This window comes from Phoxinus phoxinus (assembly GCF_949152265.1).
Source record: "Phoxinus phoxinus genome assembly, chromosome: 10".
Taxonomy (NCBI): Eukaryota; Metazoa; Chordata; class Actinopteri; order Cypriniformes; family Leuciscidae; genus Phoxinus; species Phoxinus phoxinus.
The window spans coordinates 16,675,041-16,702,993 of record NC_136885.1 but is presented as its reverse complement, the minus strand read 5'-3'; the positions used below and the strand labels follow the sequence as shown (position 1 = coordinate 16,702,993).

The window sequence follows — 27,953 nt, the reverse complement described above, 5'->3', positions numbered from 1 at the left end:
CGAGATGCTAGTAGTGCTTTGCAAAAAAAAACATTTTCAGACATTCCACTTTTGTTACTCTATTTTTATTTCATTTATATTAGACTCTGTAGTGAAAAAGGATGCCATTCAAAAGGAGCATTAAACCATAGAAACTCATTTTTTTAAGGATTAACAACAGGTTGATAGCCAAGAGAAGGGACCAATGCAATGTCATATTTATAGTCTTGAAGACCTCTGGCACACACAGACACAGATGGTGTTTGCAAGATGTCCTGATGATTATTGCTGCTTACATTGTGGCCATTGCATTGCAATTGGCAAAACGCAGTTGTATTGCTCAGAGCCAGCAGAGGAAACACACACTAGCCCTCAACAATTTTTTAACATTTTTTTTTTTCTTTTTTGATCATCAAAATGCATTAACAATCAAACGTTTATACAGTGAATATATATTCATATATTTATATTATATAAATAAATAATTATATAGTATCAGAGGGTATACAAGGTATGTAATACAGAATTTCCACTTATAAAATAGGGTCCTGTCAAATAGTAAAAAAAAAGAAAGAAAGGTGAAGAGAAAACTGCATAATCATACAAAGAAATTGTGCCATCGCCACTACGCATCTGTGACTACATATAACAATATAAAAACTCCAAAATAAAGTGGTTATACATTTAAAAATAGACCACTACTGTAACGTCAATACCATCTTGTTTCCACCAGCTATATGTACAGCATGACACTAGAGGGAGAGGAAGTGGCAGGATCGTACGACTAAATGAAGCGGATGGCTTTATCTGTCACTCACTTTGTAAGTTTGTTACACCCAAAAGACTCAATGGTACTGACGTTACACACAGATATTTAACATCTAGAGTTTTAAATTAGTCTCTCGTCTCATAAAGTGTCCATCCATATGAAAACTAAACCTTGCTATATATCTTTCTTTTTCTACTATACAGAAAAATAATTAGTGCGAGTACAGGTTTCTTGAATGGGAGGGGTTGGGGTGTGATTGGCTGGCGCCGTAGCCAGTCAGCATGCTGGGAGAGTACTGTACTTCCAGAGAACCGCATGGAGGAGGAGCCAGATCCACAAGAGGAGGAGCACAAAGAAAGGAAAGAAAAGTAAATATTCATTTTAAAATTAAACATTATTAAGTGCATATACAGTATATATATACTATAGTTTTTTTTCACATTTGTTCACATTTTTTCCACAATGCTGCAAATTCTTGTTTACTAAAATGTGCTTTTAAACCGATTTAAATGAACCGGAAATAATTTCTGTACGACAATGCAGATGTTTTTCTGTAAACTATGAAATTATGTTTAAACAATACTGTCCAGTAACACTTCACTGTTCAAAAATTTGGGGTCAGTAAGATTATTAACTCTTTCCCCGCCATTGACGGAAATTTCCGGCTGGAATAAAACAGGTTTTTTTGTTTGTTTAAAAGCAGAGGGTCTGTTCTTTCTTTTGATATATTGCATATTCAATATTCATACCACAAAATATTCTGGGGGCCATGAAACTTTTGTGAAAATTATAAAAAATTCTGCTGGTGGCCCGCAACTTTTTTTTCTTATAAAATGCTGGCGGCAAACGAGTTAATACATTTATTCAGCAAGGATGCATTTAAATTATTAAAAGTGACATTAAAGACATTTATAATGTTACAAAAGATTTCTATTTCAAATAAATGCTGATCTTTTGAACGTTCTCTTCAAAGACTCGGTCTCAAAGATATCGGTTTCCAGTATTCAACACTGATAATAATAATAAATGTTTCTTGAGCAGTAAATCAGCATATTAGAATGATTCCTGAAGGATCATGTGACACTGACGACTGGAGTAATGATGCTGAAAATTCAGCTTTACCATCACAGGAATAAATTACACTTTATTATATGAATATATAGATTTTATATACCGTAGTAAATTTATAATAATATATTTAACATTATTACAGTTTTTACTGTATTGTCGATTAAATAAATGCAGCTTTGGTGAGCATAAGAGACTTCTTTCAAAAACATTCAAATATCTTACCAACCCCAAACTTTTGAATGGTAGTGTACACGTTCCAGAAAACACGCAGGACTTTTATAGGATTATATAGGATAATATGGACATATGGCGATTGGTCAGTAACGTTTTAAGGCGGGGCTTAGCGAATAGTCACTCGGTCTGATCTGTCTGTCAGTCTGTTCATGAGAATCATGAGAATGCCACAGATTGCAGTGATGTCACAAAGACAAGGGAACTCACAGAGGGGGGTGGGGACTGCCTGTCACTCAAAGGCAGGTTCTCATAACCAGGGTTGCCATTGGAGGAAACGTTTGGAGTCCTGCATAGAGAAAGAGAGAGGTGCAGAGAGGAACAAGGTAAAGGGGACAATGGAGAGGAAAGGAAGCGGACAGCAAAGAGACGGAAGAATGACATGCCACAGTACGGGACAAAGAGCAGGAAGGACGAGAGCCAGGATCCAGGGTGGAAACAGGAAGAGAAAAGGTGGAAGAGAGTTAGAGAGATGTGACATTTTCACTTTTAAGAACCTTTAGAATCTAAGAGGACAGAGAAGGATATTGAAAAGGAGACGTGAATGTAAAATATATATAAATATAAATTTAGTATATAGAATTTGGATTTATTTCATTTTAAAGCACATGGAAATGTGAATGAAGTGAGAAAAAGTGTCCGTGTCAGATCTAATGTTATGAAAATAGCACATGATCTTTACAAACAGAATAATTGAAAGAGAGAGAAACAGGGAATGTAATAAAGCAGGGAGAGAGAAACTGCAAGGCAGATTGCCATAGATTTGAAAAGAGTGATGTACTTTGGACAGCGGACAGAAATATCAGAGGGGGCGGGACTTTACCTATATTGTGGATCGTCTCTGATTGGTGGATCTAAGTCTGTCTTGCAATGACGGACAGACCAATAGACAGACACACAGACAGACAGACCTCTGGACTCATGTCTGTTTTTTTTTTTGGCTGGACTGTGACATATACACCTGTCTGTGTGTCTGTCTGTGTGTGCATGTGTTTGTGTTTGTCTGTCTGTCTGTGCGCTCTATCTTACACCTACCTGTCTACCTGTCTGTCTGTCTGTCTGTGTGTGACTGGAGCTTTATGTGTTTGTCTGCCTGCATAACACTTTCTATATTTGTATGCATGTATGCCTGTATATATATATATATATATATATATATATATATATATATATATATATATATATATATAGATATAGATAGATATATATAGATATATATATATATATATATGTATATTTTATAGTGCAAAGTTCATACACAACCTAGCTGCTAAAGCAAGGAACTAGAATATGTGAGTTTCTAATGCCTAGACATATATGGAAGACTAGAAGTGCCACTTAAAAATAATCAATTGAATAATTCAAAAATAAAGATGTACAAAATGGACTAATAAATATACATGTTTAAAAGTGTTTATTTCATTCAGGTTTAAAAATTCACCATTTGAAAGTTTGGGATCGGTAAGTCCGTTATGCTTACCAAGTCTAATCTCATAAAAAACAGTAACATTGTAAAATATTATTATGATTTAAATGAAGTGTTTTTTATTTTAATACATTTTCAAATGTAATTTATTCCTGTGATGGCAGACTCCAGTCTTCAGCGTCACATGATCAGTGTTAGGGAAAGTTGCTTTTAAAAGTAATGCATTACAATATTGCATTACTCCCTACTTACTTTTTATGGAAAATAATGCGTTGCATTACTTTTGCATTACTTTTGTGTCACTTTTGCGTACTGTCACACCAGGGTTTCTGCAGGGTTTAGTCAGTCAAATTTAAGACTTTTTAGGACCTTTTTATGACCATTATGATTTAAATTTATGACCTACACGAATTACGAAAAATAACTTTTATTATAGTCGATATAGATAATTATCACGATAAATGTCAAATCTTTATTTCTTTCAAGTTTAAAGGCATATTTTTGCTCCTACGTGAAAGTTGTAGAGTGTTAATTGTGGTTTTAAACTACTCTTTATTGTCAGAACATATCATGACAAACACTTGCCAAACAGGGGAACATTTCACAAATCTGAGGTAAAACATTCAAACATTTGACATTAGGTCCTTAACAAAATCAATATCTTTATTGGAAAACTAATTTCTCAGTTTCTGCATGTGCTAATGGGGGTCAAGTCTTGAAACAGGTTTGTGTTGACTTTGATATCTTCATGAAATGTATGAAAAACAGTAACGTTAGCCTAAATACATTATTAAATACTGTAATTATATTCCATTAGTCCTTTAATACATTGTCTACAATAATAATATAATACAATTCAATATGTATATCCCACATGGTGCAGTTAATATTAATAGGCTAACGTTATAGTAAATCCGTGGTGAATAATGGGAATGTGTCGACGGAAAAGCTTCTGACTGTATCGCTGCGCACAGTGTTTGTCCTGTTCGTCAGCGCCGCTTCATCTGCCTTTAAACCGGTTTAAATCACTGAGACATGTGTGTTCTTCGCTGAATTCAAGCGCTTCTCGCTGGATCTGGTGACTGAGGCCGATCAGAATAAACGCGTCTGCTCTAGTGAGCTCGCGCTGCGCTGCCGTTTGGACTTTGAGCCGAGCCGATAAACGGTCCGTGTGGCGCGCGGTTCAAATTAGTTTTTTCGTTCCGCTTTTGGCGCATTTAACATTATGCCGCCAGCGCATTTTCGGGGGAAAAGGCAATGCTTGAACCAATGAATGAACGAGCATATGAATTTAAGACCTTGTACGGAAAATCCGGACGTTTTTATGACTTTTTATGGCCTAAAATTCTTATTATTAAATTTAAGACATTTTATGACTTTTTATGACTCCGCGGACACCCTGCACACCAATAGTGCCGAACCAGCCCCCTGTCTGACAAGGGCACTTAAAAACGTCCTAATAGAAGCTAATCGTCATTCAGAAATTATTATATGCTGATTTAGTTCTCAAGAAACATTTCTTATTATTATCAATGTTGAAAACAGTTGTGCTGCTTAAACCTTGTAATATTCGTGGAGGCCAGGATTTTTTTCACAACTCTTTGATGAATGGAACAGAACAAAAGAAAAGTGTTTATTTGAAATTGAAATTGATAATTTACATTATAAACTTATTTTCTTTAAATTTGTATCAATTCATTGCATCCTTGCTGAATATAATAAAATGGTAGTATCGTGACAAATGATAAAAAACTTTTAATTGCTAAAAATGTATTAGAAACTTTGAAAAATGGGTAAAGAAAAGGATTTAGAAAATGTAATTGGCCAATGTTTTTTCTAATTGCAAGCTATTGAAGTATTATTTTATTTCAATACATTTAGCTACCATTTCAAACTTAAATTAATTACATAGGTTTAAATATGTCCATTTAATTGTCAGTTTGAAAAGTTATTAATTGTATTGTTACATTTAACTAAATTTTATACATAAATTGAAATCTGATTTATTTATTAGCATTTTTATTTTTAAATAGTAAATTGGCATTTGATTTGATTAGGAGTGGCACTCCTAGTACTCCAGATACTGAAGTAAAATAATTGTTGAGCTATGTGTGAGTGATGTACACAACCTTGTGTTGGTTTATGGGTAGGGTCATTCTGTCTGTCTGTCTGTGTGTCTGTGCATGTGTTACTCACGGTAACGGAGGCGCGCTAGAAAAGGGGGGAGTCCAGCCGGCCCCCTGGTAACTATAGAAGGGGGGCAAGGCCCCTCGCTGGGAGCCCGTGGCCGTCGGTCTACGTGCCTGATGAGAAGTGAAGGGGTCCTCGCTTTCGCTGTCGGAGTCCTCGTATTCATCTGAATCCCTATGCCACCCAGTACGAATTATGGAAACATAAAAAAATGGGGGAAAACAACAGTCATGAAATAAGTATATGCTTTATGTGCTTTCTGTTATGTGTGCATTTGCAAAAAACAAAGGCTTTAAAGACATATACTGAAAAATCTCTCTTAACTACCGGTACATACATGTTGATATTGTCATGAAATAAAATAATCCCAGTCTAGAAGGTAATCCTTTAATCTGTCCCGCTCCTCTTTGCCATTTCATTAATCTATGCATCTGCCATCTACTGTCTGTGCAAGAGGAGTTTGTGCTCCGAACACAATTTTACTGCAATTAAGAACTGCAGTCACCTCTGTTACTTTAAACAATTTGATTTGCCAACATCGGGCACTTTGAGGGAGTGTACCAAGTCAGGCTGAATCAATAGTAAGTGACTGAGCTTTCTGAACTAATGGTAATAGCGACATTAATACCATATCCAGATAAAAGGAGCGAAGTGCATTTAAGCACTAATGCCCTTAAGTTGAGATCATATTTCTCTCATCTGGGCATTGCTGATAAGAGCAGTTGTCAGTGTTTATTCTGTTACCACAGGCCCATTTAAGTCAAACCGTACTGGACCTCCATTAACGTTGAGGATGATGGAACCATGTAATTTGTTTTGCATTAAAAATCTGGAGTTTTTCAGGTTCCTGGCGAGCATTAATCTCTATATTCACATTACACATACATCGACACATACTATGCATTCCTCAGTTTTGGGTTATTCTGAAAGATTTTTTGTTTGCACATTTTTTCTGTATAAAAAAATGTGCTTTCTCATTCTCATCAAGCACCTTCTGCATTCATAAACACAGTGGGGTGCAAAAAGTCTAAGACCACAATGAAAATCTGGTATTCAATGTGATCTAATTAAAACTGCACCTACACAAAATGTTTTAGGATTTTGAACAATGTAAAACAAAGAAACGTAATGATCAAAGTTAGCTCGGGCACAGGCATTAAAGCAGGGTTTTCCAAAGTGGGGCTGTGAGTTGATGAAGCAAATAATGAATTAAATTATGTCAAATGAAAGTAAATAAATATTTTTTATATAAAAAAAACACACTAAAAAAGACGCAATATTTTATTTGTTGACCTGGATGTTATGTGACCGTTAACTGACATCAGAGAATCATGAACATGCAAATGTGTAAATTATTGAAATATTAACTTAAATCTCATCCCATGTAAATATATGGCTTCAAAAAAAAAAAAAAAAAAGTTTGGGAATCCCTGATTTAAAGCAAAAGGTGGATTACAAGAAAGAAAGATTAATTGTGAATTCTGATTTTTTTTATTTTTTTTGAAAAGTTGCAATTTCATTTTTTATTTTTTACTCAGTGGCAGAAACAAGCTTCCAAATACACAAGATACTGAAAAATTGTTAATGTATATATCACCATATGATATAGGCTGTATAAACTAATATTTACTTCAAGTGCAACACAACTTGTTTTATGATGAAGCTCAGCCATCTTAACTTTGTCGGCATGAATATAATCGGAAATGCCATTCCTGAAAATAACAGCAGATGGGATGATAGACGGGGTGGAGCGATGAAGTTCACCTAACCTGTGGAAACTCCTCCAGGCTCCAGGGAGGGAGCAAAGAATAGCCGTGAACGCCAAAGCGGAGAGAAACGAGTACAGGGAAAGATAGAGCAAGCCCTCCATCCCATCATAGCACAGGCCTTTCAGAGAGTCAACGTAATCCTGAGAGAGCGACATGAAAACATGGAGGAGATTGAGACGTATACTAGTATAGTTTTAGTTTCTCACGTGCAGTCAGGCTGAGGTGAAAACAGGACGCTGTGTTTACCTTGTTCAGCCCTCGACAGTTGAGAAGTGCTACCAGCTGGTGGAAGTTTCCCTCAGTGGTGTTGAGGATCTGCTGTACCTCCCTGAGTGACTTCTACAAGGGAAAATAACAGCGAAGCTGAGCAGTGTGTTGTGATCCACTTAACTGTGCGGCTGCTATTGATCTTTCCTGTCAGTTTGAAAGCAGTGTTAACATACCTCTGCCTTTGGGAACCGTGGGAGGGCGTCTCTCTCCAGACTGGAAAGGTGAGAGTGGATGCTGGAAAGCGCTCTCTGGGACTGGGTCAGTATCTTATGCCCGTTCAACAAACAGAATTTCACTGATTTAACAGAATTTCACAGGCTAAAACCTGTAACTGGTTCAGCCTCTTTATGAGAGAGAACATACTCAAATGGCTTTATAATTTCCAATGGCTAAAAAACAATTGTATCATTTATGGACTATATTAAAGGAAATATTCAATACAGTAACTCAGAAATCATTTTCTTTTCACTAGAGCAGCAGTTCTATTACACAGTCAGTTTGAAACTGGCCTTTCGGTTTCACGTCAATATTGTTATTTCACTGTCCTTATAATTTCATTTATGACATCAAATTCCTTTCTTCATTCATCAGTCCCTCTAAATACACTGTCAGTCTAGGTCTTGATTACAAAATCTTGATTACAATGTCATAATCCTCTTTATTCTGTTCATCCCCACCGTGACATAAATGGCATTGCTTTTTAATCTTAATCTGTGCTTTGTGACATCATTATAATTCTTTTACTTGGGGAATTCTGCCTCGTGATATCATCAACATTCTATTTTTTGCTGCTTTAGTAACCTCTATGACATCACTGCCATGTAACAAGATTGCGCACCTGTTGAAAAGGGCTGCTCATTTTCCTGCCGCAGTTTAGGTAATAATCCAGGATTTCTATTTAGAGAAAAGAGAGAGCGAGGAAAATAAAAAGATACAAGGCGTGGGTAAGACTGTGTATGCGTCAGAGATGAAGGCAGATGGACAGGTAGCTCTGTTCCAAAACGTAGTGAGTTGCCTCTCTGCCTACATATGCAGCTGCCTTCCAAGTGGCCGTTCACACACAGAAGCATTTTTGCATTTCACTGTGCTGATTTTCCATTGTTTTCTATGACAACATCATAGACTGTGAAAAAAAATATGGACGTAGTATCCGTGACGTTACCCGTGGGTTTCTGAAGAGCATTTTTGAAGCCCAAAAGTGGGCGGAGCCGGCAATCGCCATCTTGGCTGCGTGAATGCATGTCACTCCCGGATAACCGAAAATGGCCAAATAGGCGGGATTAGCTGAGGTGACGTGACAGCTAACAGACAGCAGATAAACGGCTAGTAGTGACATCAACGGCAACCCACCTGTCACTCAAGTGGCCACGCCCTTAATTATGCAGAACTTTAAGGCTTAATATACTTTAAACAGATGTGTTATAAAAACATTCACCCCCCCCCTCACAGTTGTCATGAAGGGCAAAATTAAATTAGCTATATAGACCAAAACCACGTTTTGTACCAGGCTGTAAAAATATTTTTTTTTTCTGCTGCAAAGTTGGGCATTTTAACATGGGGGGTTTATGGGATTGACTCTCTTTTGGAGCCTGTTTCTAGAGGCCAATTGAGGAACTGCAGTTTAAGTCACTTCCGCGTTGGATTCAAGAGAGATATCGGATGGTTGCCGCTTGGTCAACATGAACTAGACGGACACGCTTGACAGAGATATTTTAGCAGTTTACATTTACCGTTGTTTGACGAATTTTCACAATTTTGCATTCCACTTTTCTGCGTTTTGATTGTTTTCTATGTCAACATGAACTAGACAGACACGCTTGACAGCTATTTTAGTAGGCAGCTAAAAATATGTTTACATTTACCGTTGTTTAACGAATCCAGTCATTTCATTAGGGATCAAGATTTTCCCATGAGGGTGAACCATTTCTCCACAGGATTTTGCAATGGTTTCAAGTTGGTCACAAGGATTTGTCACGTCACCCTACAGAATTTGACTTGGTTTGAAAGTGACATCTGTGTGAGCGTGGATTTTTTAGCTATAATTCAGTATAAAATTAGCTAATGACACAGATTGTGCCTTTTTGAGCAGCCTTCACGTTGGGACTGTAAATGATGCTCTACAATGCTGCCAATGTAGGCAACTCAATACGTTTTGAAACAGAGCATTTGCGTACGAAAGAGCTTTACAGCACCTGTGCTTGTCCTAGAGTTGAAGTGAGTGGAGTTAAGCACAAATGTGTTTGGGTCAAAGCAAAAATCACTCAGGGCCTGAGAGAGAAAGATAGAGAGAGGGATAAAAAAGACCAAGAAAGGGAATTGAGCAAAAGCAAATACAGAAGAGAGATGTTACCAGTGTGGCACAGTGACCAAGTGACATACTTCCCTCAGTCTCACTCGTCCCACTGCTCTGACTGCTATTGATCTAGTATTCACTGACACATATGCCCCTAAATCCTCATCTTTTTTCTCATCCCTCAACCAGTTTTCCGATCTTTCCTCTTGTTCTCTGCACTGTCTGTCTCTTTAACACACACTTTAATCAAAGTGAATAGCACTCAATATTACCAAGAGATTCACAAGAGGACTAAAGAGGGTCAGGAGAAAGAGAGAGTGAGTGCTGGAGAGAGGACAGGAAAACTGAGTGTGTGTGTGTGTGTGTGTGTGTGTGTGTGTGTGTGTGTGTGTGTGTGTGTGTGTGTGTGTGTGTTATAAAGGGGAAGCACTAGGCAATTGTTCCTGTTGGCTGGAAGTGGACAATGAAACTCTTGTTTTGAAGGCCAGCAACTGCCATCTCGTCCTGTCACTTACTTTCTTTCTTTCTTTCTTTCTTTCTTTCTTTCTTTCTTTCTTTCTTTCTTTCTTTCTTTCTTTCTTTCTTTCTTTCACATCATCGGTATGGCCATTAAAGATTTTGGTTGAGGTTCTTACTGGTGACCCAATATTTATCCTTCATATATACACTACCCATCAAATATCTGAGCTTGGTGAACTTTTTAGTTTTTAAAAGAAGTATCTTATGCTCACCAAGGCTGCATTTATATAATAATAATAATATTGCGATTTTTTTATTTATTTAAATAACTCTTATATTTAATTTATATTTAAAGTTTTTTTATTCCTGTGTTTAAGCTGAATTTTCAGCATCATTTATCCAGTCTTCAGTGTCACATGATCCTTCAGAAATCATTTTAATTGTCTGATTTGGGGCTCAAGAAACATTTCTTATTATCAAAGTTAATATTTTTGTGGAAACAGAAATATTTTGTAACATTATAATATCTTTACTGCCAATGTATTGCCTTTTTGCTGAATAAAATTATTAAAATACTTACAGTGTATTTACTTTTGTAATTTTACATTTATTTTTTCATATATTTTTTAAGTCCAGCTGACCATTACTGCTGTATTCCTCTCAGCACACTCACTCTCTCACTCTCTTCTTTTTCTTTTCCTATTGCTTTTAAGATCTCTTATGCTCATCTTTAACACAGCATCCATGTTTCCCTTCTCTCTCTTTTTTTTTTTTTTTTTTACAAAGAAACACAGACACTCAGATTCACACGCATTGAAGCTTTAATCTCTGCCCTATTTTCCTCCATTTTTGGGATTGTGCCATGACTGCTGAGTTCCCAGAGTGGAAAACCTTTTTCATTAAAAAACATGCACAAACACACTCTATTCCTCTCTTCCTCTTTCATAAGCAGACAATAAGTGACTGCATCTTGGCTGGTGTGACCTTTGAAAACTTAAAGTCACATTCACAGAGCTTTGGCTGGACACAAATGCCTCTGCAAAGCGAGCTGACACACACTCATTCACACACAGATGGCGGTATTCTGTGCTGGATGTCCGCTTGCGGAGAGCTGTTGTTTTTCTTTCGGGCTAGACGTTGCTTGAATACTCACCACCACTGTGGCCGTCTCCAGGCCGAGAGAACCCCAACTCAGAAACAGAGCCAACCAGGCCAGCACTGTCATCCTGCAAATGCATGCACACACACACACACACATTTTCACCATCTGCCTCTCTGTGGCTGAGTGGGTGTCGGAAAGCAAAAATAAAACTACCCTTTTTCTGTACGCATTTTCTATCTTAGGAAATTTAGAAACATAATATACATAACTATGAATGTTTATGTTCTTTTTACATTACGCAGGAATGCTGTGTGCATATAAAATCTACCAGACACTTCAAGCAGTTCAGAAATGAGTGTAACTCACAGAATAAGTAGCCAGCGGGCCTGTTTGGCTAAACCCAGAAGAATAAAGAAACACACCACCAGATCCAGTAAAAGCAGCAGCACGTACGACAGCCACCTAAACAACAGAACAGACATCTTCAATACAGTGCTTTTCAGACAGTGAAATCTCAAAACCTACACACACATTTTAGCAACACCTGCCAATGGTAAATAAACTGAAACAGTAATAATAATAATACTAAAAACCAATGACATTTTAAAATAAATTAATATAGAAAACTGTTATTGTAAGAATATTTCACAATATTAATGATTTTTGAGTAATGATGCTGAAAATTCTGCTTTGCCATCACAGGAATAAATTACATTTTACAAGGAAATAGAAAACATGAATAATTAATAAACATTAATAATATCTCACATTATTACTGTTTTTACTATATTTTGATCAAATAAATGCAACCTTGTTGAGCATAAGAGACTTCTCTCAAAAACATAAAAAATCTTACTGAGGCCCAACTTTTGACCAGCACGGGTCAGAGGATCATTCTTACATTTCAATATTTTAATCAGTTTCAAAGAATTGTATTATGGACAAACAAGACTTTCTTTGCTCTTTTACAATAAATAACTTTGATGTACCGTGACAGTTTAAGCTTCAAAAATCTTGCCTAAGAATATAAAAATGTTATGATAGTTCAACGATATATTTTTATCAACTGAATATCAACATCTATCAACACTGAACACACAAATCAGGACAAATCTGCTTTTGCCATCTCCTCACCTATAGTCTTCATTCACCATGAGTGTGTTGGCTGCCCAGCCTGGGGAGAAGGGCGCAGGGATGCTGTTGGCGGATGGACTGAGAGTGGTGGCTACAGAAGGTGGGGCTGGGGTAAGTGCTCCTACTATGCTTTCGCTTCCATTCGCCCTGTAAAATCCGTCACCGATGGGAATCAGACCTCTTCCCAGTGTCAGGTTGGAGAGGATAGACACGACCCGCTCTGAAAGGCGCCTGCAGGAGCGTGTGGGCACGAGCGCCGGCTTGTGTCCTCCAAACACATCCTCCAAAGAGGTCAAGGGTCCTGAGACAGACTGCTGCAGCCCGGCCACGGTGTCTGAAACCTGGACATTCAAGAGGAGAAGATTATAATGAAATATTTCACTTTGAATGGCATGAACCCAATGCATTTGTACCCAGATCTGATTTATGAACATACTAGCTTAAATACAAAAGAAAAGGGTAACACTTTACAATAAGGTCCCATTAGTTGACATTAGTTCATGCATTAACTAACATTAAAGGGTTAGTTCACCCAAAAATGATGTCATTATTTACTCTCCCTCATGTTGTCCCAAACCCATAAGACTTTCATTCATCTTCTGGACACAAATGACGATCTTTTTGATGAAATCTGAGAGCTTACTGTGCCTCCATTGACAGCTACGCAACTACCATTTTGACTTTTCAAATAGTTTATAAAGAGGTCGTAAAAAAGAATCCATATGAATTGGATTAGCGGTTAATTCCAGTCAATTGCTTTATCTGATTAACAGATTGAATTTAGGCCTTTTTTCACATATAAACCTTGATCAGCGAACATAAACAGAAGCTCAACCGAACCTGCTTGAAGTGCGCAAAACAAAGCTCATTGGTTCCTGCGGAAGCTCAAACTTGCTGCGTAAAACAAGAATGAACCTCATTGTATTCTCGCACGTCAAGCGAACATGCTTGAGCTTCCGTTTACCACAACTCACGTGTGAGTTGATGAATATTTAAATGTGAATAAAATCCTAAATTCAATCTGTTCATCATATATAGCGATTGTGTCTCTTCAGAAAATTTGGACTAAACCGCTCAATTCATACGGATTAGTTTTACAATCTCTTTATGAACTTTTTGAAGCGTCAAAGTGGTAGTAGCGTTGGCTGTCAATGGAGGGACAGAAATCGCTCAGTTTTTAATAAAAATATCTTCATTTGTGTTCCGAAGAGTAAGAAAAGTGAACAAAAGATGAACAAAAGGTGAGCAATAAATGACAGAATTTTAATTTTTGGGTGAACTATCACTTTAACAATGAGCAATACAGTTACAGTATTTATTAACCTTTGTTGAAGTCGGCATGAAACAAAAGTTGTGATAGTCTATTGTGACGCATATACAAGTAAACCGGCTTTTCGAACAAGAAAAAATATAGGGCGGGACTTGATTTTGTTCGTCGGGATTTGATTGGATCGTTGGACTGTTGTGGTTTTCTGTTGCTGTGATGTCATGTGAGTGACGTCATCAGAGAAGAGAAGAGATGTCGCTGCAAGAGGGAGGGGAAGTTTTTTTGATTAAAGATTACGACGGCACATGAATTTATAATAAAAACTGCAATCTTCCATTTAAAAAAAAACAAGAACAGTCAAATTTAATTTCATTGGGCCTTTTATTAACTGTTCATTGTTAGTTCATGTAAGCTTAGGCCCATATTATCACAACATTTTATTTTAATTATGTATAGTAAACGTTGAAATTAACATTAACTAAGATCACTAGATGCTTTACAAGGTTTTGTTTGTTTGTTTGTTTATGTAGTTAACAAATGGAACCTTATTGTAAAGTGTTACCAAGAAAAGAGTAGTGGAAAAGATGTGTGGAATATAGAGATAAAGTGGAAAAAGTGGGAATGAATGGAGAGGGTCTTATAAAAGTACAGTAGAAGTAAAGTAGGTCATTAATCAGATTGAAACACATTCATCGATTGACCATATGAGCAACCAGCCAAATCAATACCCGGAGAGGGTTTTATCTCACACAAATGCATTCAAACACTCTCTCCCTCTCTCACTCTCTCCCTCTCTCTCTCTCTCTCTCTCTCTCTCTCACACACACACACACACATTCAAAACAGATAAGACTCATCTGAATTCCCCTGTTCGGTTATAGCAATCACAGTGTAATAAAATCATGGAGTGTGTTTGCTGAACATCCTGTATTTCTTTTGGTCCCCTGGCGCTTCAAAGGGAGATTGATGGAATAAGCTTTTGTGTATGTATGAGCGCGTGTGTGTGCATTTCTGTTCTCACCAGAAGATCGATGGAAGCCAGCGTGTAATTGGCAGTGAGCAAGGATGAGGTCAACTGATACATCCCATCGTTCGCCTCACTGTTGCCGTAGAAACCAATGCCTATGGCAACACTACAAAAAGCAGAAATATGAACAAGGAAACAAGGAAAGGAGACAAAGAAGGAGAAAGTGAGAGGGAGGAAAGACAGACAGCATAAATAGAGAATTGAAAGTGAGAAAGAGAAAACCAAATGAGACATATTTCATCTAGTTACACAAATACTGGTTGGTAAGATTTTTAAATGTTTTTGAAAGAAGTCTAATGCTCACTAAGGCTGCATTTATTTGATCAATAATACAGGACATTTTGTAAAATATTATAAAAATTTAAATAACTGTTTTCAATTTTAATATATTTTAGAATGTAATTTATTGTGTGATGGCAAAGCTGAATTTTCAGTGGCTTTTACTCCAGTCTTCAGTGCCAAATGATCCTTCAGAAATCATCTAATATGCTTTTTTAAAAATATTTTTTGATACATTTCAAGAAAGTTCAAAAGTTATTTAAGTATGAAATCTTTTCTAACATGACACTTTAGATCAAATTAATACATCCTTGCCAACTCTTAAAAGAGGCAAAAAAAAAAAAAAAAAAGAGCACTGGAATCCAAACCATCAACACTGAAAATCCACTAATTTACATATCTATTTCACATTCAAATATTCAGATTAATGCTTGGACCAGATGCTTGTCCAATCCTTTCCAACCTGCCGAAAATAGCACAGCCCAATCTCTCTCTGTTTGACCCAGATTAAGCCAAAGAAAGCAGAAGAGTGTGTTTATGTGTTTTAAACGATAATTAATATTGCAATGCGAGCAGTAAAGGTGTTTATATGCCTATATGCAGTCCTCGCTGTAAATCAGAATGTAGCTTTTGAATCCCTCAGAAAAAGAGGTCAACATGGATGGGAAGGGGGGTGGGGGGTGATGTCATGGGGGCGGAACACGTGCCACATCAGAACGTTTGCATCATGAAATCACGCACAGAGCAAACCCAACCAACCTCATAGAAACAATGATAATTTACACAAGCAATTTATGTGTGACATAAACAGCATTAATATATCATGCTGACGGTTCAGATCAATGAGGCTTGAAAAAACATTGGGTTTCATATTCATAATATGTTGAATAAGATGTTTCTGTATAATTGAAGAAACCATCCTTTGCAATTGTGCATATGAAACAGCTTAACTTAGGAGAAATCATGATATCTTTATCTAATGCAAGTCTAGAAATGGGGGAGGGAATACTATTTTGCGTATACAGATAAGGGCAGTTGCTAATAATAGAAGCCCTGAACAGTTTACTGTTTCTGCACTCTGATGTGTGATAAATACAGTGGGGAACATTTCTCTTTTTCACTCATCAGTACTTTCCCACAGGGACTGAATAGATGATGTCAGGTGCTAAATGTCATCTGTTCATTAAATGATGCAAATTGCTTGATCGCTGAAGCAGTCATAAACAAGACACAGATGATGTCATCAAAGTCCTGTTGTTGCGCATCAAAAATATAACACAATACACAGAAATTATAGAGCAGCATTTTATATGTGTGTGTGTGTGTGTGTGTGTGTGTGTGTGTGTGTGTGTGTGTGTGTGTGTGTGTGTGTGTGTGTGTGTGTGTGTGTGTGTGTGTGTGTGTGAGCGGTCTTTTAAGCAGACTTTATAGACTTAATGCATCTAAATTTCGGGCATGGAACAAATATTGCAGTCCAATGTGTTTTAAAAAATGTTAATACATTTGTTTTTTTTATTGAGCCAAGAGGCATTTAGATGGACCATCGGTCGGATTTTCAGAGTTCAACAAACTTTTCTCTGGTATTCTGGTACGCGAGAAAATTTTTACTTTGTATGTGCTTGTGTCTCCATTCTCCATATTTGCATGTGTGTGAAGTCTAGTGTAACCGCACTTTTACGCAAAAAATATATATAATTTTTTGTATTGTATGATTATGGTAGCCACAAGGGCAAAATATAAAATAGAACTTCAAATTTAGAATTTAGAATTAAAAATATATCCTCAAAAGACAGTAATCACTGGCATATTAAAATGACTGTCATTAACAGGTATTACCAACACAATGTGACGGCTGCAACTGATACCCATGTGACACAGCAAATGCCCCGCCCTTTTTTGCCACTGTATCCATGGCCACCGCTGGCATCATCGTCTTCCTCCTCTTCTTCTGCATCCCTGCCCCCCTCGCCACGATGGCAGCAGCAGTAGTGGATGAGGAAGGAGAGAATGACAAGCAACGAGAGGACGAGAGCAATGGCGGAGAAGCTGGAGAGGACCAGGAGTGTCTGTAAAAAGAGAAGATGGAAAAAGAGTAGGAAGAAAACACTTTTTACTTATTCATTTACTAAGTACTAGCTGGTTTAGCGCATGACATCAGTTTTTTTAGATGATGTCTTTGGTCTAATAAGAAACAAAGAGCAGTAGATTGTGAATCAAGTCTTACATCTGATCATCATTAAATTCATTTAAAGAGTTGCTTCACCCAAAAATGAAAATTCTGTCAGTAATTACTCACCCTCATGTTGTTCCAACCCCGTAAGACTTTCGTTCATCTTCGGAACACAAATGAAGATATTTTTGATTAAATCTGAGAGCTGTCTCACTCCTCCATAGGCTTCTATTGTAATTTAAACCTGTGAGCCCAGAAAGTTAGCAAAGACAATAGTCCAAGTGACTACAGTGGCTCAACCATAAGTTTATCAAGCGACAATAAAAAAAATTTTTCCGCAAAAACAGACTTTATTCAACTATTCATTTTCTTCTTTGTAGGCCTCTGAGTGAGTTCACATAGTGTAACAGTGCAGCGCTTCATCAGAACGTAGGCTCACTATTGGCCGACGCTGGTCATGTGTGTGATGCATGTGATGCTGGCCAATGAACTCACTCAGAGGCCCACAAAAGAAGTCGTTATTTTTGTTTGTATTTGCGCACAAAAAGTACTTATGGTTGAGCCACTGTAGTCACTTGGACTATTGTCTTTGCTAACTTTCTGGGCTCACAGGTTTAAATTACAATAGAAGCCTATGGAGGAGTGAGACAGCTCTCAGATTTAATAAAAAATATCTTAATTTGTGTTCCGAAGATGAAAGAAAGTCTTACGGGGTTGGAACAACATGAGGGTGAGTAATTACTGACAGAATTTTCATTTTTGGGTGAACTTAACCCTTTAAGACTTTTATATAAAGTTACACCGTAAAAATATGTTTTACAAGAAAAATACAGTCTTTCCACTTCAAAATGTCATGTTTAACTCAATGTGTTTTTTGACTTTTTTCTTCTAAATTATTTGTGAAATTTACTAGCAATTTCTGAGTATGAATTGTTTAAATTAAAAGTAAATCTTACTTTGGTGAAAACATCTAATTGTTTTCAAGGTAAAAAAGCAGAATATAGGCCTACATACCTTCAAACACATGCATGTGCTATATTGAAACCAGTGTATGGAGGACCATAAAATGGAGGATGTCTCTTTAATCTTATTGGCTAATACAGCATGGATGCTCCACTCAAAGAGAGAGAAAGGGGAGGTATAATTAAAGGTTGCTGTCAGATTCATACACACATTGTCCATTCAGGTTACATATACTATACATCTGCAATCTGGTCCCAATCCATCTTCCTCAGTTTCACTCACTCTCACTTTCTCCCCATGATCCCCTTCTCCTTTCCCCATGGTTTCTATCCATGCTTCCGCTCACTCATCCCTCACTGTTCTCTCCCTTTCTTTCTTTTTATCCACGCCACTGGATCTCTATTAATAATCTGTGACCTACTTAAATACATTCACTGCTTTTCCCTCTGATTCCCTCTCTTGTTGTTTTTTTATCTCCGGCTCTCTCTCCTCTTCGTTGATTTTTCCTCTCTTCACAATTCCCACTATTACCCAAAAGTATTTCGCTCTTTTATTTCTCCTCTCAACCATCTCTCTTGCTCTCTCACTGTACGTTATTTTCAAGCACATCTGTCTCTTATCATCTGCATCTTATCCTGTAGATCCATTCAGGCATCCAGCATAATCTGTCTTTGTCACTTCCACCTTTATCTATTTGTGGTGAAGCTATTTCTTTTCCTAAGAGTACGTTCACTGTAGCTGTTTAATTTCTGCATCGATAATGTCACCAACTCTAAGGCTGTTTATCAAAGATATATTCTTCTGTTGGAGTCATTGGTTCATATTATTTTATCTTATTGTTTCACAGTGCAATTCCTGTTGAAGAAATACATTACCCATGATGCTGCAGAGAAATATCCACCAATCATAGAATTGCAACAAACAAATGGCCGTCTGCATTGATCACTACCATAAAGCACTTGCAAATGATGTAATCGATTTGTAAATTACTAATATTTTAAGTGTTTGCACTTTTTGTGGGCAGTCGACCTACAATTTCAGTGTGATGTACTTATAACTGCCTTTGCAAATCTGAATACTTAGATTAGGAGAGGAGAAAGTATTTTTTAACAGAAAAGATTACACACCGATGCAAAAGCATAAAATTTTTCATCATGCATCATTTTTGTTTCTATTTAATCTCTTAATGCAGAAATATATATATATATATATATATATGAAGGCTATCAAAATGTGTCTCAGATTTGTCTAAAACTTATATTTGCTAGTTAAACTGCTAGTAACGTATGATGTCATTGACAGGCGGTCCGTGTCCTGGTTAAAACTGCTTGAACATTTGGGATAATGTAAGTACACAAATCAACAAAATATATAACATTGTTCTAGTGGTTTTTGGATATTTTGATCCAAAAATCTTACATAGTGTGCCACTGCCTTTAAGTTCACATGTCACGTTAGAACTATACAGCAATAGTTTAGAATGTTTTTGAGAAGTTATTAAAGCAACAAGGAGGCGGCTTTTTTACTAGAGTTCAATAAACAAGATATTAATATTTAGTGACTTTTAGGCACAATATTGCCATTTACTTTCTATGCTTTTTGCTCTGTCAACAAAGAAAAGCTCAAAACGAAGCCACAACACACACTAGTTGTGTTTCATTCCTGAATGCTGAATAATTCGGTTAAGTGAAAGAATCAATGAATCATTCATATAGACTATCACATGTTTTGTTCTGGAATTAATCAGTGTGGTTGAATGAATCTGTTGAATAAATGAATTAGTGACTCAATCATAAAGTTACTTGTCACCACCAACTGGTGTAAAGGTAATGGTAACCTATAACATGCATGTTATTGAGAAAGTATACTTCCATAGACTAAGAATCTGTCTGAAATGGCTGAATCATGGACTTGGATTCAAATTTGAGAACCGAAGCTAATGGTACATAAAAAAACTACATATTTATTAATATTTTACATATTTCATATTTTCTCAACCAAAATGGAATGTACACATCCTCATTTAAGCCACAGTCACTGCTTCATGGTTCCTATTCTAATGTGTTGGTCATATATAGTCATATCTTTTATCAAAATATAAGTGATGTGGAAACATACACTTAAGTAAACGGATCTCTGTCATAATGGAGTTATCATTTTTACATCAGTCCATCATGCTTTTAGTCTCTGATAAGGCAAGTCTATGGTTCTTTAGCGACTGACATTAGATAATTTGAGATACAATTTTGAGTCAATTCATCTTTAAACTGCAGACAGAAAAGTGCTTTTAATGGTTTTTATAACACTCCAGTTTAATCTCTCTAAGAGTGTGTTAGAGACTAAGAGTGCCAGAGAGAGAGTATGTCATGCGAGTCAACGTGTAACTATTTCTGACAGCAAGAAAAAATACATTTCTGCAATTATTTTCAGGGAAAAGCATGGCTAAGTACAGTAGTTCCAGGCAGGTCTTGACCGCATTACAGTTCCATATCACCTCGCCAAATGATTTCAGTTATTTTAAAAGTCCTTACAGCCTAAAACAGCAAAAGAACCAAAACCCACAATGACACTGACCAAATAATAGGATAAAACGTATTAATTATGTCCATGTTTTTTGCCACAAAATTACGTTTTATTATGTACAGAAAGCACATACTCTCTTTCTCCAGCTCTCTCTCCCACTCAAACGCGCGTGCACACAGAGTATGGACACACACTCGCACATAAACGTGTTGTCAGCGCTGCTCTGACGATTTTATCAGTAAAATAGTTTGACAACTTAAAAGCTACATGAATTTCTCACTAGCAAGGTAGATAAACTTACAGTTTCCCTATTAGTAGAGACGCTGCTGCCGAACACTGTTGAGAGACGCACCAGACTCAGGTAATTCATATACGCTTAATCTCTCTCTCTCTCTCTCTTTCTCTCTCTCTTTTTAAATGTATATATTAAATATATATATGTATGTATGTTATTAACTTAATTAATAACTGCATTAGCCTGCTATCAATGGCTCAAGCCTCCGTCACTAGCTCTAAAATGACGTTTTGGAATTAGCAACTTGTAAGAAATTAGTCCCACACACAAGAGCATTTTAAGGACAAAAAACCTGACAAATGTCTTGAAATACATCATTTGAACAATGTTTTGAGGCGCGGTAACCGTAGTATAAGCGGAATAATTGACTCCGGGCAGTTGAATTATTGAAAAGTAATCCAATAATGCGTAGCCGCATTACCGCCTCAGGTGTCCATTATTATTCTAATAATTTCTTTATTTCTTACATATTGCATATGTGATATAACTTAGACAAAATGACAGGGTGCAAACAAAGGAGAGAATATAAAGAGCGAGACAAAAATAAATGTGTATCTCTCCAAGCCTACCGCCAGCTGTCAGATGTGAAAATTGTTTCTGAGAGTGAGAAATAAGGAAAGGGCAGAGGAGAATTGAGTGTGCTTGAGAGAGAGAGAGAGAGAGAGAGGGTTACCTGCTGGTACTCCCAGCTGTCTGGAGTGAACACGCTGTCTCGTGTCTGCAGGGTCAAGTCCAGGCGAGGAATGGCATGGCATAACCGTACCCATACCGATGGGGTGTAGTTGGGGACAGTTGCTATGGCCGCCATGAATGCAGTAAATCACCTCTGTCTTCCTCAAATATCTGTAATGGTTGAGAAACATGTGATTATTAAAGGTGCAGTAAGTGATTTCTGAGAAACGCTGTTAAAAGTGTATTCGGATCAAGCACCACAACACACTTGTAGCCAATCAGTAGGGGGGGTGTATACACTCATGATGGGGGAGGAGAGAGAGTGAGCGAGAGGAAGATTTGAAGAAAGACGGTAGAAAGCAAGATGGCTGAGAGACATTACAAAAAAGAAGGTTATGATCAGGTAAGAGCTTTAGGACCCGCGTTAATATTAGAATACTAGACTAACTTTCCAGCGCTGGAGTAAACTATGCGGGAAGGCAGCTTAGTAATATTGAGTAACATTGGTTTGGCTATGTTTCACATAACATTGCTGTTATTGCAATGTTAGCTATAATAACAGGACAGTTTTGAGTATCATTGTTTGTCTAGAGCTGGTGTGCTGCTAGCGTCTAAACAACAAACTCTTGCTTGTAATGTGTATTCTTGTCTACAATGTTTTTTTTTGTTCTTCCTTGCCGTTTGTTCGTCATCTTTGCTTAATTTTTCGAGTAACATTATTTTGCATTGCGTGTTTGTGTATTTTGGGCACGGAGCAGAATGGGAGGGGTGTGTTTGTTTGGGTTGATTTCAAATATCAACAGTGTTTCTCATAAATCGCTTACTGCACCTTTAAGAGAAAACACCAAGATTGGACTGTGAGCCAGCTATATATTTGACATATTCCTAATCATTGCTTTTTCCGGTTCTTTGTGACAGCTTTTAGGTGCTTTATTGGCAGCGCCGCCACCACCCTTAGGCTTAGGTTACATGTTACATGAACACGTCACCACCGCATCAAAAACATGATTGTGTGATGAAAAACATGAAAAATACCACCTAAATATAGCCTAACTGCTTAGAAAGAAAACACAGAACAAATAGAGCAGCCTAATGCGCATACGTCCATCTCGCGAATGTACAGTCTTCTTCATGCTATCTTCACCCATTAGCCGCTTTTCCACTGGCCAGCGCGAGCACACAGGCCGAAATCATGACTTGCGGCACTCCTGTAAAAAATAAATCGCTATACAAATATATCAGACGCTGCCATTTAGTCTTTATTTACAAACTTGGACACCACACGCGGCTATTGACTGACCACTAACAGGTCACTTAGCCTACTTGTATTTTTTCATTCATTAATGTCTCGCGGTCTTGCTGTTTTTTTTTTGGTTTTTTTTACAATTAAAACTAAAAGTGTGTTGTAACGCAAGCGTTACTGAACATGTACTGATTAAAATATTACTGAAAATTGATTAGTAATGCCTTACACTACTGCGTTACAGCAAAAAGTAATATGTTACTGGAATGTATTACTTTTGTAACGCGTTACTCCCAACACATATAATACATCACTTAATAGTTGTTGTTTTTTTAAACAGATTTTAGCTTTAAAATCACATTTTTATCTGACATTTATCTGAGTGAAGCTGCTTCTCGAACAAGAAAAATAAATTGGGCAGGACTTGATTTTGTCCGTCACGAATTAATTGGATGGTTGTGGTTTGCTATTGCAGTGATGTCATGTGAGTGACAGGTTTTTCCCGCCCTCACACCAGTAAACACATCATCAGAGATGCCGCTGCAAAAGGGAGAAGTTAATTTGATTAAATATTACGAGGGGTTATTTAAACTGCAATATTCCATAAACAACAAAAATGGTCAATTTTGATTTCATGACTAATTCTGTACATTATATATATTATGTTCACATGCATGTGAATAATTGCAGTGTGTGGACCACAGGTTTTCACTCATCATTACACTTGTGTGTAAGGTTGAATGTGAATAAAGTGATTTGATTTATTTACTTGATTTTTATCTTTTGATGTGGGGAAAAAAAGAGGAAAAATTATTTAGATGTCTCTGAACAAACCAGAACAAGAAGGAGGAGAATGTAGCAAAGAGGAAAAGGGAATAAAATGCGGAAATAACAGGGGAAACAAGGAATAGGTTGAAAGTAGGTTAAGTAGAGACACACACACAAATGTTTTCATTACCAGGACAGAGGTCCACTGGGAAACAACATGGATTAAGTGATTAGATCATCAATGTTGAGAGAAGAGGTTTCTAAGAGGATACTTGAGCAACTGTTAGATCTTGATACATTTGAAACATCATCTTGGGGTTTTGGGGGTGGGCGAGTGTGTACTGCTACACACAAAATCATACCATTCATCAGACATACAAAATAATTATGATCTCATCCGGGGCTATACATTTTGAAATCTTGTTCTCAAGATGGGAAAAATCATTACGATGTCATCAGGGTCATTTTTACATTGTATTTAAATTACGATCTCATGATAAAACTCTATGACTTCACCAGATTCTGTATACAATTTTCAGTATTAACTCATCATAGACCAAATAGTCCTTAATTGATTTATGGAATACATACATGGATGGGATACATTCCAATAACTTTATAACTTGAATTTGTAAAATTCAACTGACCTGGCTTTATGCATTTCTACATCACTATGACATGTACACTCACTACTGTGCCTTTTGCACCACCCCTTGTCCTGCAATGTTTGGACAAACAGCTGCCCCTGCCCCAGTTTTCTAGATCTTTTGGTCAACAGAAACCTTCCAAAAATCATGTCTGTCAAATGTATGTCTGTCATATCTGAACACTTAATCTCACCAAAACAGTTCACATCTCACATCAATAAATTAACAATAAACTGCAGATGTCTGTTGGCTATTGATTTACTCTTAAAGAAGACTACCAGCATGCAGTGGGTCAAGACAATAAGCTGGTGAAGTGTGGTATATGGTTGGTACAGCATTATCACAAGTGTCCTCTTCTCAAATGCAAATTGTGAATAGAAGCCAAATTAAAGTGAAACGGTGTTATGGAACGTTTTTTGCAGACTGTGACTCAGACTGGAACACTAGCACATCTGAACATGATGCATTCTGTCAGCTTGTTATAAGGATGGTTTGCATTGCATAACGCAAGGAAATTTTTGTGCAGAACAATAGAGGGACAAAAAATCTTCCATCTTCTTATCTTTTTCATTCTTTTCTATTCTGGATTGAATAATGCTTAACATCAATCGTCCATTCTTTAGCTTCTCACCACAACAGAAGTATGCTAAATAAAAAACAAAAATGGTTTCCAGGATTAATAATTTGATTAGTTGGAATTGCCATTTCATGATACTATGAGGAAGCATTCATTTTTGGCTTAGGCTAGCTCTACGATATTTCATGAGAAATAGCCTAAACCATATTTTAACTAAGTGACTTGAGTATGATAATGATATAGGCTACCTGTGTATCCTAAAAATTGTACCATGTCCTTGAAATATCTTTCCACCAAAATTTTAATAACAGTAGGGTTTCAAAATTCTGAATATGCACTTCCCAGAATATTTTTGCCAGTGTCGTTAATTCAGTAGTCTGATTTAATAAAAATGAATGAACTGATTGTTGGTCACTAAGGCTGAACTATGCTATTAATAAATAAATAAATAAATAAATGAATAAATACATTTTAATTCCGTATAACTCCATGAATATCCAAAGCCTGGAATGTCTCTTGAAAGCATTAAATCTGAAATAATTGTCTAATAAAAGGCCAATGATGATGGTAGATATATTTTGTCACACACCATTAACATTTATCATAAGTTACTTATCAAAATTTGTTGAAATAATTACTTAATCTTGTGTTTTTTTCACATCTGATAATTATATTATTTTTCTGCTTTAGTGGACATTTTTTAGTGCTGCTGTGGCTCAGAACAGATAGGTGGCCCAAAGGAGGGTCCAAAGGAAGTTCATAAAGGTCACTGGAGGCCATTGTTTGTGTTTGTATCCACTTGTGTTTAGTGTCAATAACTAAAGGAGCATATTATGAAGGTATTTGTAAATATACAACAATCCACACACAACAGAACTGATCCTAATCAAATAGATATTGATGAAACCTTCAAAATGACCAGAAACAAAATAGGCCAGAACTGATTGATTGCACTTATGTGAGTTGACCCGGTGCGAGAGACCAATCGATCTCTCTCTGACTGACTTTACTTGTTTATGGCAATCATATTCAACAACGCTAGCGCTTTGTCTGGGCGCCAAGACACATTACATGGATCTTTTGTTTGAATGGACTCATGATTCCCTCGCATAATGAATTAACTGTCATACATTTTCACACAGACCAATTGACACGGCAAATTAACCGCACAGCAGGCTATAACATTTTATATAGCACATTTAAAAAAGGTTGCCCACCTTAATTTGCAGCAGCCTAATGTGGTGCTTCCACGTCTCTCACGCTCGTGTGATTTAGTTTGCGATTAGATGTTATTACTGAGACAGCTGACCGTTAAAACGGTTTGCATCCTGAGCGGTGAGATCTGTTGTATTGGGCTTCAAGAGAAAACTACAGTATTTTCAGTTCCAGTGTGCGCCCAATCTTTGTGTTCGCTGATAGATGGGAAACAGGTCTTCAGAGATCGAGAATCCCCGAGGGATGTTTTAAGAGAGGGGTGAATCCTTCAAATCTCGACGCCTGTCCGTCGGGTTCACTCTGTTTATTTGAAATCCGCTGAGAACTTGAATCACCGTCCACAGTCGCGCGAAAAGACGCCCCGAGTCATAAAAAAAACTTCTGAAATTAATTGTTTTTTTGTCAGAATTCGCGTTCAAACAATCCACAACTATGTCGTCGATGTCGTTTCCACAGAAAATAAATGTTCAGTCTGCAGAAGTAGCAAATCCATAACATCCAGGGCAAATGAAATCCATTCAGTGTGTTCGCTTAAAATACTAGCTAACTATGGCTATTAAAAAATTGGCTAAAATTTTTGGGTGGGAAATTGTGTATTTATTTTAATTGTCCCATTTTAAAACTCAATACAGTCTAATTTAAGTAAGTGAATGACGACAAAAAATGGTGTGGTCCTGAGGGTCCCAATGATCAGGACTGAACTTGGCTCTCTCTCTCTCTCTCTCTCTCTCTCTCTCTCTCTCTCTCTCTCTGTGTGTTGGGGGGGGGGGGGGGGGGGTGTTTGTGTGCAAGAGACAAAAGGGGATGGAGGGATTTACACATGTACTGTATTTAGAGTGCACAACAACTCATAATGACAGAGTAAAAGAAAGGTGATTGATTGTGAGAAAACCACATGCACTCCACATACAGGAGGATCTTTTGTCAAATTAGAGTGAAAAAAGAGACAATAATGGTTGTGCAAATGTAATCCGTTCAGTTTAGCACAAACTCTCAGGGAATTTCCGAAAATGCTTGTGATTATTTACCAGACATTAAGTAGGTGATGGGTGGTGAAAGAAAGGGTTGAAGGGATGCTAGACTCTCGGTGGCCCCAGAGGTTTAACCGAGATAGGAGGATTTAAAAAATACAATAAAAACAACAGATCGAGCGAGGGATGGAGAGATGGGTGTTTGTGTGCCAAGGGAGTATGTGGGGTGGGGGGGATATGTGAATGCATGAGAGAGGGAGGGTGGCGTTGGTTTTTCTGTGTCACTGAAAGAGAAAGCGAGTGAGGATGGGGGAAGGGTGCTATATAGAGAAGCACAAAAGGGAGGGATGGAGAGACTGCACAAGCATTCATATATGTGGGCATGTATCCAGGAGGAAAGAGAAAATTATGTTATGTATGCAAGACTTCCTCACTGACATCTCAGACAGAGCTGCTACTGTAACACACGTATACATGCAAGAAAAAAATATTAATAAAATGTTTCATTTAGGGTTTTTTTTCTCTCTGTTTGGACATATAGGTCTCAAGACATTCCAGGGGCAAAATGTTCAGCTGTTCTGAGTTGTTTGTTTGATCTTGAATAATTGAGAGCTTATGCGATAAAAACATAGCTGAAATACAT

General features: G+C 37.1%; 1 protein-coding gene across 4 annotated transcripts; it reads right to left on the bottom strand.

Moving 5' to 3' along the window:
- Positions 1-37: 37 nt before the first annotated feature.
- ttyh1 (tweety family member 1) lies at positions 38-27,091 on the bottom strand. Of its 4 annotated transcripts, none has more exons than XM_079624881.1 (15): positions 26,342-27,091; positions 21,891-22,060; positions 17,103-17,332; positions 14,982-15,093; positions 12,694-13,034; positions 11,926-12,021; positions 11,611-11,683; positions 9,898-9,973; positions 8,544-8,599; positions 7,879-7,971; positions 7,682-7,774; positions 7,436-7,575; positions 5,673-5,840; positions 2,261-2,339; positions 38-1,043 (listed from the first exon to the last, which is right to left on the bottom strand). In XM_079624881.1, the coding sequence occupies exons 2-15, from the start codon at positions 22,023-22,025 to the stop codon at positions 960-962; spliced, it is 1,776 nt and encodes a 591-aa protein (XP_079481007.1). In that variant the 5' UTR covers positions 22,026-22,060; positions 26,342-27,091; the 3' UTR covers positions 38-959. The 4 variants fall into 4 exon arrangements, with proteins under 4 accessions (XP_079481007.1, XP_079481010.1, XP_079481009.1 ...); XM_079624884.1 differs by having other exon boundaries at positions 5,780-5,840; XM_079624883.1 differs by lacking the exon at positions 2,261-2,339.
- Positions 27,092-27,953: the final 862 nt, after the last annotated feature.

Bases quoted from the DNA above. Each gene is read 5' to 3' on its own strand.
- ttyh1 (XM_079624881.1), bottom strand. From the start codon at position 22,025: ATGGCGGCCATAGCAACTGTCCCCAACTACACCCCATCGGTATGGGTA. The intron at 5,841-7,435 runs GTTAGGTGAACT...TGGGTGGCATAG, and splicing joins GCCTGGAGGAGTTTCCACAG to GGATTCAGATGAATACGAGG. The intron at 1,044-2,260 runs GTGAGTTCCCTT...CTGGAAGTACAG, and splicing joins GGCAGTCCCCACCCCCCTCT to TACTCTCCCAGCATGCTGAC.